The sequence below is a fragment of the Phascolarctos cinereus genome, unplaced genomic scaffold (genome assembly GCF_003287225.1).
Source record: "Phascolarctos cinereus isolate Bilbo 61053 unplaced genomic scaffold, phaCin_HiC Scaffold_5;HRSCAF=322, whole genome shotgun sequence".
Taxonomy (NCBI): domain Eukaryota; kingdom Metazoa; phylum Chordata; class Mammalia; order Diprotodontia; family Phascolarctidae; genus Phascolarctos; species Phascolarctos cinereus.
Genome location: NW_027555958.1, coordinates 12,729,637 through 12,742,939, shown reverse-complemented (window position 1 = coordinate 12,742,939; position 13,303 = coordinate 12,729,637). Strand labels below are relative to the sequence as shown.

The 13,303-nt window shown below is 42.6% G+C and overlaps 1 protein-coding gene across 5 annotated transcripts in view; it reads right to left on the bottom strand.

Moving 5' to 3' along the window:
- Window positions 1-13,303, bottom strand: part of DIS3L2 (DIS3 like 3'-5' exoribonuclease 2) — a 358,658-nt gene that overhangs the window by 144,332 nt on the left and 201,023 nt on the right. For all 5 annotated transcript variants that reach the window (XM_020972180.2, XM_078154658.1, XM_020972186.2 and 2 more), the window contains one exon: window positions 5,779-5,858. In XM_020972180.2, coding sequence (XP_020827839.1) covers window positions 5,779-5,858 — 80 coding nt within the window. The remainder of the gene's footprint in view (window positions 1-5,778; window positions 5,859-13,303) is intronic.

The following is a 13,303-nucleotide window of genomic DNA, read 5'->3' as shown; positions in this document are numbered from 1 at the left end:
AAAACTTCATCAACACAATATGGTGAGGGTCCAACTAGATAAATTTGTTTTTGAAAACAAGGAGGTCTGGGGCTTTTAAGGGATAGCAAGTCACTCTGAATGCAATGAAGACGAACCTGAGGCCTCATCAGGCAAAGCCACTTGTCCGTGTTCGGAGACATTACGCAGCAGGGCTGGGAATCAAACCCAGGCCAGTTCTCTTTCCTTCCGTCCTTTAAATAAGGGGCATCTACATTGTTTTCCGTAGAAGACGACAACCTAAAATTCATCTTGCCCAGTGCCCTCAACTGACACGCACGAGTACCAAGTAGAATAACATGTGTCGGTCAGATGCTATCAACTTGGGGATTCCTTTTGCTGAGCTTCTTTACTCTCTCTTCTGAATTCTTTGTTATGTGGGACGGCTGACTGATAGGGAAGAACAGAGGAATATATTCAGAAATGAAGGTGGCAAAAACCCAAAAGCATCAACAAAAACTTTAAGACAAAGAACAATAAAATGAAGACCTCCCCCACTTTATTAGCTGAGCAGCTGGTTTCTGTCCCTTCCATTCCAAGCCACCCCGCCCCCCGCCGCCCCCCACTGCACCCTCAGAGTCTCTTCAGGCCCCACCTGTGACCAGGTCAAACAGGAGCCGTCTGCTGCTGCTTGGTCATTTCAGTCCTGCAGACTCTCCATGACCCCATCTGGGATTTTCTTAGCAGAGACAGTGGAGTGGTTTGCCATTTCCTTCTCAGCTCAATTAACAGATGAGGAAACTGAGGCAAACGGGGTTAAGCAACTTGCCCGGGGTCACAGAGCTAGTAAATCTCTGAGGTTGCATTTGAACTCAGGTCTTCCTGAGTCCAGGCCCAGCACTCCATCCACGGTGCCACCTGGCTGCCCAAATAGGAGTATACTCCACCCAAAAGGGCAAAGCAGGAGTTGGAGATGGAGGAAAGAAAGGAGGAGAGAGCATAAGATATGACAGACACCATGAGAATAAGTAGCTCATGAAGAGAAGTCAGAGCACGACAGCATAGAAGCCAAGAGGATGCAGCTGTAGTGCAGCAGGAGAGGGTTCAGCCCCAGCTCAACCCCCTGCTACAAGGCATGGCTTTGCATAAGTAACTTTTCTTGTCTCTGGGCCTCAGTTTCCTCATTTGTGAAATGAGAGAGAGAGCTGGACAAAGGTTCCTTCCAAGCCCAAATCCCATGAGTCATTAAACTTCTCTCGTGTTTCTGACAAGAGGAGAAATGTAGACCCATTGCTCCATGAGTGACTGAGGTCTGCATGCTGGTGTTCTGCATTTCCCTTAAGACCAGGGAAAGTGACTGCTCTGGCCTTGCATCTGGTCACCAGAAGAATCAAGAAAGCCTGGCTTCAACAATGCCTGCCCATCAGCTACAAGAGCTATCCTGATGCCTGATTCAACACCAGATGATAGGACCTAGACACATTTTTTATTTAAATAAAAATTGCCTTAAAAATGCAACTAGGCCATAAAGAGCTGAAACATTATTTTGTTTAAAAAAACAAAAACAAAGCGAACGTTCTCGTGAGTTCCAACGGGGAACTGCCTGAAGTGAACTAAACTAGCTTCACTGCGGTCCTTCTAAGCCGCTCCTGGTTTATCTGCCCACACCGATGGTGCTGGCAGACCTTCCCATCCCCAAAGCTCTGGAGGAGAGAGTGAGACTGATAGCTCTGCCCAGCTCTGACTCGCTGAAATCCAATTCACTTGCAAGTCAAGACATCGCCCTCCTGACGTCATTGGTCCTCTTTCAGAATGAAGAGCCTACAACAACTAGAAAGCACAGGAACAAATAAAGCCTTCCTTAAAATAACAAGTAGTATCTGTCCAACACCATCAGTAAACGTTACCTAGAATGGGGATAAAGCTGGGAGGCCTGCCCAAAAGATCAGGGGTAAAACGAGGATGGCCATATTATCACCACCATGACTCAATATGGTACTAGAAATGCCAACTATTGCAATGAGAAGGAAAAAGAAACTGAAGGAATAAAAATAGGCAATGAGAAAACAAAACTATCACTCTTTGCCAATGATATGATGGAATAACTTAGAGAATCCTACGGAATCAATTAAAAAACTAGCTGAAAATAATGAAAACTTTAGCAAAGTTGCAGGATAGAAAATGAACATATAAATTATCAGCATTTCTAATAATTGCCAACAAAGTCCAGCAGCAGGAGACATAACTTTTAAAATAACTGCAGACAATACAAAATACTTGGAAGTCTACCTGCCAAGACAAATCCAGGAACTATATGAACACGATTATAAAATATTTTTCACACAAATAAAGTTAGATCTGAACTGGAAAAATATTAACTGTTCATGGGTAGGCCTAGCCAATATACTAAAAATGACAATTCTACCTAAATTGATTGACTTATCTGTTGCCAGACCAATCAAACTACCAAAAAAAAAAAGGATTTTATAGAGGTTTTTACAAATTCATCTAGAAGAACAAAAGCTCAAGAATATCAAGAGAATTAATTTTTTAAAACGTAAAGGAAGGTGGCCGAGATATTCCAGATCTCAAACTATATTATAAAGCAGTAATCAACAAAACATTCTGGCTCTGGCTGAAAAATAAAGTGGTGGATCAGTGGACTGGATTAGGTACACAAGACACAGTAGGTAATGACTTTAGTAATCTAATGTTTGATAAATGTAAAGATCCAAGCTTTTAGGACAAGAAAGTAGCATTTGACAAAAACTTCCGGGAAAACTGGAAACAGTTTGGCAGAAACTAGGTATAGACCAACATCTCATACCACATACCAAGATGAGGTCAAAAACGGTACATGTTTTTGACATAAAATGTGATACCATCAGCTAAGTAGGGGAGCATGGAATAGTTTACCTGTCACATGTATGGAGAAGGGAAGAATTTAGGACCAAACAAGAGATAGAGAGCATTATGAGACACAAAATGGATGATTATTATTTTATTCCATTAAAAAGGTTTTGCATAATAAACAAAACCAAGGAAGCCTAGATTGGAGGGAAAATAGAAAGGGGGGAGGGGATTTTATAGCAAGTTTCTCTGATAAAGGCCTCATTTCTCAAATAAATAGAGAAATGAGTCAAATTTATAAGAATGCAAGTCATTCCCCAATTGATAAATGGTCAAAGGATACAAAAAGGCAGTTTTCAGACAAAGAAATCAAAGCTATTTAAAGTTCTATGAAAAAGTGCTCTAAATCATTACTGAATAGAGAAATGCAAATTGAAATAGCTGTGAGGTACCACCTCACACCTACTAGATTGCCTAGGGACAGAAAGGAAAATGATAAATGCTGGAGGAGATGTGGGCAATTGGGACACTAATGCACAGTTGTTGGTTTTAAACTGATCTAACCATACTGGAAAGCAATTTGGAACCATGCCCAAAGGGCTATAAAACTGTGTATACTCTTTAACCCAGTAACACCACTATTAGATCTGTCTCCCCCAAGAGATTTAAAAAAAAAAAAGGGGGAAAGGACTTATATGTATAAAATATTTACATCAGTTCTTTCTGTGGTGGCAAAGAACTGGAAATTGAGGGGATGCCAATCAACTGGGGAATGCCTGAACAAGTTGTGGTATATGATTGTGATAGAATATTATCATACTATAGGAAATGACAAGATGCTTTCAGAAAAAGCTGGAAACACTTATGTGAACTGATACAAAGTGAAGTGAGCCGAACCAGGAGAATACTGTACACGGTAATAACAATACTGTAATAATGATCACATCACACCTAGTATTCTGAGCTGCTGGAGGATCTGCCTGCCTCACATCTCTCTCCAATTCATCCTCCCTTCAGCCACCAAAGATCTTCCTAAAGCATAGGTTCAAATGTCACACCCTACTCAATTAGTCTAACCTCCCTATTGCCTCCAAAATCATATGTAAAATCCCATTTGACGTTCAAAGCTCTTCATAACCTGGCCCTCTCCTCTCTTTCCTGCCTTCTTATATCTTACTCTCCACCACACACTCTTCCACCCAGTGACACCGGTGTGGATGTTCCATGAACAATACCCTCCATCTCCTGGCTCTGGGCATTTTCTCTGGCTGTCCCTCCTCCTCATGCTTGGAGCACTCTCCCTCCTCCCCTCCAACTACTGACTTCCTTGGCTTCCTTTAAGTCCTAACTAAAATCCCATCTTGTTATTAGCAAGTTTTTACAACACTCTTAGTTCTATTTCTTTCTTCTGTTAATTATTTCCTATTAATCCTGTACAAAGCTTGCTTTGTAGATATTTGTTTGCATGTTTCCCACCCCCCTCTCCATCCCTGGCCACCATTAGATTATATAAGATTCTTGAGGACAAAGACTGTCTTTTGCTTCTTTTTGCATCCCGAGCACTTAGCCCACTGCCTGGCACATGAATGTTTGCTGATTGAAATTTACTCTGACGTGAATGAATCTATCAATTCAGAAGTATGTGACAGCAGTCGAATCAGCTATCAGAGAAAATATAAACCTAAACAAAGGCTCAAGAAGCAGATGCCAGCTCAGCCACGTTTGTGTTTGTTCACTTTTAGGCCTCTCCTAACCACAGAGCCTCTGTCCAAGAATATGGCTAGTTTCAATCTCACTGACTGCCAAATGCATCCAAAAGTTTGCTCAGAAAACTTCCCCATCTTCTCACTTCTGAATGACGTATGTTCATCAGTGAGAACGGTTTCTAACAGTCCAGCTGAAAGTTCTTAGAAACCATCACCATTTAAGTTTGAATCCTTGCTTTGCCCAGGTATCTGCTTTCATGCTGAAACCTTTCTAAATCAAGTCCTGGCAAAAGTGCCCTCAGAAAGTTCCTCTTTTGTTGTACTGCCCAATCTCCCCTTCAAGTGTTTACAAACTATCTCCTGGGAAAAACCATCAGAGCAACAGGCCAGTGGACTTCAGTTGCAATAGCAACCAGTCACAGAAAGTCTAGGCGAGCCCTGCTTTCTACTCTCTTAAACCTCCACAAAGCATGGAAAGGGTGGACCTAGAGTCAGGAGGCTTGGGCCTGAGTCCCAGCACCATCCTTTACTGGCTGGGTCATCAGATACAAGTTATTCACCAATGTGACCCACAACTTGCCCATTTTTGCAATGGGAGTAAGATCACTTGGGCTCCCCGTTATCCCACAGCTGCTATGAGAAACATGTTTTATAAACCTGAACGTGCTAGAAAGCTAGGTGACTATTATCGTAACCCTTGTGTCCTCTGACGCATGGAGGCTACGTGGGATCTCCAGAGATTATGCCAGCAGGGCCACAGCCCCAGTGAGGGCAGGCCTGGTGGGATAAATACAGCTCACTCTGGACATATTCATTCCCAAGCTAAGAAGGGGCTTGCAGGCTGCAAGAGTGGAGGGCCTTGAGGGGTCCACTGATCCTCCATGTCCTAAAGGACTGGATCCTCATGAACTTCATCAAGACTAGGAAGCTAGTCCAGGCATCAAAGGGAATGAGAGTCCCTAGGGAATACAAGGACACTGGCAACATTTCCTCAAGACTGGCACACGAGACCTTTGTCCTTACTGCTACCTACTGAAGTCATCAGAAAGGTCATTCCCATTCTAAGAAGAGTTCCATAGGCCCAGGAGGAAAAACAATGCAAACAGGATGTATAAGAGGCCTCTGATGGAAATGTCACCCATTTGGCTGTATTTATGATACATGCCGCCCAGATACTTGTATCAGTCCACAGGGTAACAGTGAAAGTTGGTGAGCCACCACCCCTTAAACAGGATGGTATAACATCAGGAAAGATTTGTCCTACCATCAGGAAGGGGCTTGCAGGAGAGGGCATCGTCCAGATCTCGAGCTGTGGAAGGGTCGATGGTGAAGACACAATCTTTCCTAGGAGAGATCACAAAGACAAAAGTGGCCATGCAAGAAATGCTAGAGAGACGTTAACCAATCACAGTGTGATCACAAAGTGTGATATGCATGCATTCACGCATTGGCTGACAAGGCCTGTGTTGTCAGCTCATGTGGGGCAGTGCTCAGAACCCTGTGGGTAAAGAAGAGCCCAGACAAGGCCTTTCTACAAACGGGGGGCTGTCTCTGTCCATTCACTGAAGATGTAGGCCCTGACTTATCACAAAATCAGGTACCCAGAGGTGATGCAGCAAAGTAGGGTTTTCTGCTATTAAAAACATGCACTTATGAAAATTACCTTTCATTATTGTGAGTCAAGGAAAAACACAACCACCGAAGAATCAGAATCTGAGTTCCCCAAAGGGAAGTGGAGATTATATATGGAAAGTGTGACTAGCCATCACACATTGCTTTCAATGACATGAGCACAAGAAATGCTATGACAGGCATCATTAGGATCAAAAAAATGTGATGGGCCAGTCATTCATCAACAGTGAAGGAAGCCACATTCTATACTGCTCCCCATTGAATATTAAAAGGCCTACAAGTAGAAGGCCTTCAGAGCGCTTGGTAGATCTTCTATGGAGGATGTGAAACAGGAGGAGGAGTCTGGGTAGGAGGGGAAGTTGGCAAGAATATGCAGCCCTGAGGGGAGGACCACATCAGGGAACATGATTCCCTTTAAATAAGTACAAAGTCATTTGCAGTGATCTTTCTGTGTGTGGCACCCTGCAGAGCTGCCTCTTTTGTCTACCCTAGACCTCATGGTGAGAGCTGGTCCTACAACAGAGGATTACAGGATTACTGGATTTAGAGAGAGAACCCTGAGAGACTACATACTTTTTTGTTGTTATTATTTTTCTTTTTAAAAAAAACATTTCCCCAATTCCATGTAAAAACAACTTTACACATTTGTTTCTTAAAATGTTTGCGTTCCAAATTCTCTCCCTCCCTACACGTGCAATTGTGCCAAACATATTTCCATATCAGTCACATTGTGAAAGAAAACACAGACCAACAACAAAACAGAAAGAAGAACAGAGAAAGTCAACAATTGCGCTTCCATCTGCGTCCAGACGCCATCAGCTCCTTCTCTGGGGACGGACGACACGTTTCCTCATACGTCTTTCGGAACTGTGTTGGATCACCCTAGTGCTGAGAAGAGCTAAGTCATTTACAGCTGATCACTGTACAATGTGGCTGTTACTGCGTACAACAGCCTCCTGGCTCTGCCCATTTCACTTTGCATCAGTTGATCTAAGTCTTTCCAAGTTTTTCTGAGAGTATCAGTATTCCATCACAATCATATACCACAACTTGTTCAACCATTCCCCAACTGACTGGCACCCCCTCAATTTCCAATTCTTTTCCACCACAAAAAAAGCTGTTGTAAATTTTTTTGTACCAGTCAGTCCTTTTTTTTTCTTTTTTTAAACTCTTTGGGATACAGACCTAAGAGCTCTATTACTGGATCAAAGAGCATGCACGGTTTTGTAGCCCTTTGGGCCTAGTTCCAAATGGCTCAAGAATAGTTGAGGCAATTTACAACACCACCAAAGTTTATCAGTATCACAATTTTCCCTACCACATTTGTCATTTTTCAGGAGAACCTGAGTTCAAATCTGCCCTCAGACACTTGACACTTACTAGCTATATGACCCTGGGCAAGTAAGTCACTTAACCCCCAACTGTCTCACAAAAAAAAAAATTGTTGTTTTCCTTTTCTGTCATATCAGCCAATTTGATAGGTATGGGGTAGCATCCCAGAGTTGTTTTAATTTGCTTTTCTCTAATCAATAGGGATTGCAGAGCATTTTTATATGAGTATAGATAGCTTTAATTACTTTGTCTGAAAACTGACTGTTCATATCTTTGAACATTTTGTCAACTGGGGAATGGCTCTTATTTTTATAAATTTGACTCAGTTCTCTACATATTTGAGAAATGAGGCCTTTATCAGAGAAACTTGCTGTAAAAATTTTTCACAGGTATGATTATTAACTGTATTAACTCTATTTCCTCCATGTTTATCCTACTCTCTCTCTCCTTTCACCCTATCCATCCCCAAAAGTGTTTTGCTTCTGGCTACTGCTTCCCCTAATCTGCCCCCCCCATCTATCAGCTCCCCCCCCCCCTTCTCTTATCCCCTTCCTCTCCTACCTTCCTGGAAGGTAAGATAGATTTCTATACCCAGCTAAGTCTGCATGTTCCTCCCTTTATGAGCCAATTCCAATGAGAGTAAGGTTCATGGGTTTATGAACTCTCCTACCTTCTCCTCTGCTGTAAAAGCTCTCTCACACCTCTCATATCAGATCTTATATCAGATACCCCATTCTACCTCTCCCTTGCCCCTTCTCCAAGTGCATTGCTCTTCTTCACCCCTTAATTTTATTTTTTAAATAATCATCCCATCATATTCAACTCACACTCATGTTCTCTGTATCTTTGTATCCTCCTTCTAATTGCACTGATAATAAGAAAATTCTTAGGAGTTACAAGTATCACTTTCCCGTATAGAAATGTGAACCATTTAACCTTCCTGAATCTTTCATGACTTCTCTTTCCTATTTACCTTTTTATGCTTCTCTTAAGTCTTGTATCTGAAAATAAAATCTTCTATTCAGCTCTGGCCTTTTCATCAGGAAAGCTTGAAAGTCCTCTATTTTATTGAATACCTATTTTTTTCCCCTTAAGGATTATATTCCGTTTTGCTGGGTAGGTGTAATCCTAGCTCCTCTGCCCTCAGGAACATCATATTCTAAGCCAGGCTTACATAACCTATGACCCACCAAAGGTCTTCAAGTGGCCCGTGAAAAATATAGAGGAAAACATCCTCTACATTTTTTGTGGGCCACCCGAAACCTTGAGTATGCCCGCGGGCCATGGGCCACAGGTTGTGCAAGCCTGTTAGAACTTCACTGTGGAGGCTGCTAAATCTTATGTTATCCTGAGACTCCATGATATCTGAACTGCTTCTTCCTGATTGCTTATAGTATTTTCACTTTGACCTAGGAGCTTTGGAATTAGCCTATAATATCACTAGGAGTTTTCATTTTGGGATCTCTTTCAGGAGGTGATTGGTAGATCCTTGTAGTAAGTTTTCCTTGATAATTTCTTGAAAGGTGATGTCTAGGCTCTTTTTATGTGTGTCATGGCTTTCAGGTAGTTCAATAATTCTTATCTTTCCTGGTTCTATTTTCCTGGGCAGTTGCATCTCTAATTAGATAGTTCACATTTTCTTCTAATTTTTTCATTCTTTTGGTTTTGTTTTATTGTTTCTTGATGTCTCATGGAGTTATTAGCTTGCACTTGCCCAAATCTAATTTTTGAGGAATTATTTTCTTTAGTGAGCTTTCGTACCCACTCCTTTTCCCTTTGGCCAATTCTACTTTTTAAGGAGGCCTTTTCTTCAGTGAGTTTTTGTACATCTTTTTCCACATGGCCAATTCTGCTTTTTAAGGAGGCCTTTTCTTCAGTGAGTTTTTGTACATCTTTTTCCACGTGGCCAATTCTGCTTTTTAAGGAGGCCTCTTCTTCAGTGAGTTTTTGTGCCTCTTTCATCATTTGGCTTCCTCTGTTTTTTAAGGCGCTATTTCCTGTGGCATGTTAGTGCTCCTCCTCACCCCGGGACTATCAAGCAGGATCTGAGTACGGGCAATGCAACAGAGTCCTGCACCCAGTGCCTGTCCAACCGCCTTACCACCTGTGGGCTGAATGCTCCAGAAGCAGCCACTGCCTCCACTGATCCAGTCGCTCCCAAGGTCTGCCACTGGTTTGCTGGGGCATGGCCTCCTTTTGCACAGCCTGTGCCCCACTTTCTCTCTGGTGCAACAGACCTTTCCTGCCAACCTTCTAAGTTGTCATGGACTGGAAATTTGTTTCACCCTTTCCTTTTGTGGGTCTTGTGCTCCAGAATCTGTTTTGAGGCATTATTTAAAGTTATTTGAAGGGGAATCTGAGAGAGCTCAGGAGAATCCCTGCTTTTTCTCTGCTATTTTGGCTCTGCCCTGACTATATAGTTTAACCTCCTCATGTATATCCCCTCAACTTTTTCTTCTCACTCCAGAGGATGATCCTAAGGTTGGAGAAAATGAGTGACTAAAAGGATGGTGGTGCCCACAACAAAAACGGAAGTTGGAGATGGGATGAACTGAGGTCAGAAGATAAGAACTACTTTAAACATCCTGTGAAAAAATAAATAAAATAAACACGTTGTGCCTGAGATTCTCATGGGCCATCCAAGTGAAGGTGTCCAGATGTCAGCTGGGGAGATAAGACTACGACTCAAGGAAGAGAAAAAAACTGTTCAATACAAATACAGTCACAGTCATCTACGTGAAAATGACGACTGAATCCATGGGAACTGCTAGGACCATCAATCAAGGAGAGAAGACGGCCTGAGACAGGGGCGTGGCTACTTCCACACATAGTGGGCGGGAGATGGTGGGCAGGGGAACGCACAGTCAGACAGGCAAGGAGCAGGGCCATGGAAGTCATGGAAGGAGAAAGAGCTCAGGAGGGTAAGTGGTGCACAGTGTCCAGGGCAGCCCTGTGCTCCATGAGGATAAGGAATGAGAAAGGTTATGAGAAGGCACAAAGTCAAGAAAGAAAAGAGTCAGCAGAATGTTGGGGGCACTATACAATGGACAAGAAAGAGTGGTTCTAACACAAGGGGAGAGATGGCTCTTCTAAAAAGACCAATTGTGAAAAGCAGGCTACTCAGCTACTTAGGGCAGGGTGGACAACAGAAGAATCCACAACACGTTTACAGACAGAAAAGGAGAAGACAGAAGCTTCAAGAAGCCAAATCATTCATAAAAGAAAGCCCCAGAGGAGATTCTGACAAATGTACCATTTGGACTCAGCATTCTCTGTGACAGAGAAGACAGAAGCAAACCGGGGACCAGTGGCTCTGTTTCCTCTCTGGACCAGATACTATGATACAAGGCTAACAAACAGCGGGCCTATTCACCAAGTTTTCTTGCTACAAATAGCTCCACAAGCCCACTACCACCCTCCTCATTTTCATGTCTTCGGCATCGTTTTGTGGCACACCCCACCAAGGGAGGAATGCAACACAATGGCACCAGAATTCTCCAGTTCTCAGCCAGACGGAAGGCAATTGGAAGATCCCGGGAAGCAGCTCTCAGGCACGGCGCAGTGAAGAGGGGCCCAGTGGCTGGTGCAGGGGCTCTCTCTACTCAAAACAAGGCTGCTAAGGAACTGGCCTCCCTCAAGGACCGCTGCCCGCGGTCAGTTTGTACCCAATTTGACCAGTAAGAGGAGACAGGTGCTGAAGGAACAGTGATGGGGGGATAGGCCGGAGGAGTGGAAAGCTGGACATATTCTGATGGAAGCCAAGCTGAAGAGAGCAAATTTCAAAGGGTTTAGAGAAAGAATATGTAGGCTTGAAGTTGTACCTAAAGGCAAGAATGAAATTCTGAAGATGCAAATAAAAACAATTCCAATGAGAAAGATGACTAAGAGTTGTGTAAAAAGACTGTGTGGAAGCACAGGGAAATAATCAACCAAATTCAATTTTTAAAGACGTGTAAACAAAGCCTAGTAACAGAGGATGAATATGTCACAGTCCTAGAAAAACAGAATTGGAACCACCAAAAGCCAGGGGCTCTCAACCTCCCAAGAGATCTATGGATAGACTGTAGGGAGTCCATAATCTTGGATGTGAAAAAAATTCTATGTTTATTTTCACTAACTTTTAATTCTGGATGTAGGCAATAAGCATTATTCTGAGAAGGGGTCCATAAGTTTCACCAGACTTTCAAAGGGCTCTATGACACACACAAAACAAGGCAACAAAAGGGCAGTGCTAAGGGGAGGTTGGGGGTGAGTGGGGGGGTGGGGAATGCCCCCAAAGGGAAGTATCAAAGAAAGGAGAGTGCTGGTCCTCAGAGTGGATGGGGCCATAACATACAGCTAGCAGAAGGCAGAATTACTCAAGTGGTTTGCTTCTCTCTTCTCCCTCAAGGAGAATGCTAATCACAGTAGGAAGGTCAGAATAAAAATGGCTAACAGAACTGAAATTCCACATTAAAAGGTGTTAGAGCTAGCTGTCCTTCATAGTTAAGTCACTAGGCCCAGATCTACTCAGTATCCTGAGAAATGAAAGAGCTGATGAATTTAATTCCGGAGCGTCTATTAATGATCTTTAAGCCATCATGAAAAATTGGAAAGATTATGCAGAACTGATGGGAAAACATTATCCTGATTTTCAAAAAGGGAAGAGAGTGGCATCTACAAAGGATGGACTTATGACCTAGACTTTAATCCTCAACAAGGCGGTATCCCTTGTCTTCAAAGGACGGTTTGTGACCATTTAGAAAGGGAAAAGATGAGATATTCCCCAGGTTCATCAAGAACTCTTCCTCTCAAAATGCCTCTGTCAAGAGGACAGCAAGACTGGCGGATCAGCACAATACTGCAGAGGAAAGCACAGAATGAAATCTCTCCTAATATCTTTGTGGACAGAATGGGAGGTAGGCAACAGCACAGAGAGGGGCTTGGGGAACTGGTTAAATGCCTAGACTGAAAAAATCATCAGTCACTAATGGCTTCATGTCAGCTCCGAAGATAGTGCCTAGCAGAATGCTCTAGGGAATCTATCTTTAGGTCTTGTGCTGTTTAAATTTTTTATAAATGACTTGACATGCTCATCAAATTTAGAGATGGCAGGAAGCTAGAAGAATAATTAATATACCATATTTAAGAATCAATTTGTGGAGGATTCAAAAAGATCTCAACAAACCAGAGAGATGAACCAAATCTAATAAAATAAAACCTAGCCGAAGTATAAAGTCCTATTCTTGGACTCTGAAAATCAATCCCACAAACACAAGGGGTTCCAGGAGCTCAAACTAAGTCAATACGGTGATATAGCCACACAAAGGAAAACATCAAAACTGACCAGAGTAACCAGGAAAGGCTTCAGGAAAGAAGGGGCATTAGAAGAACGCACAGGAACTCAAGTCAAAGAAGGCGAGGGAAAATGCCGCAGGCCTAGGGCCAAGGAGAGCAAATGGAGCTTCCATCTGCAGGACAAGTTTGGTTTAGCTGGAGTGGAGACAGCGTCAAGGTGAAAAATATGAAATAAGGCCACAACGATATACTGGAAAGGACAGAACGACACAATGTCAGAAGAGCTAGGCAGGACCTTAGAAATCACTTTGCCAATAAAACAAACCCACATAAAGTCATCAGCATTTCTATATACTTCCAACAAAGTCCAACAACAAGAGATAGGAAAAATTCCATTTTAAAAACTGCATACAATACAAAATAGTCGGGAGGCTACCTGCCAAGACAAATCCAGGAACTATATGAACACAATTACAAAACACTTTTTCACACAAATAAAGTCAGATCTAAACAAATGGGAAATGTTAATTACTATTAATATAGGACAA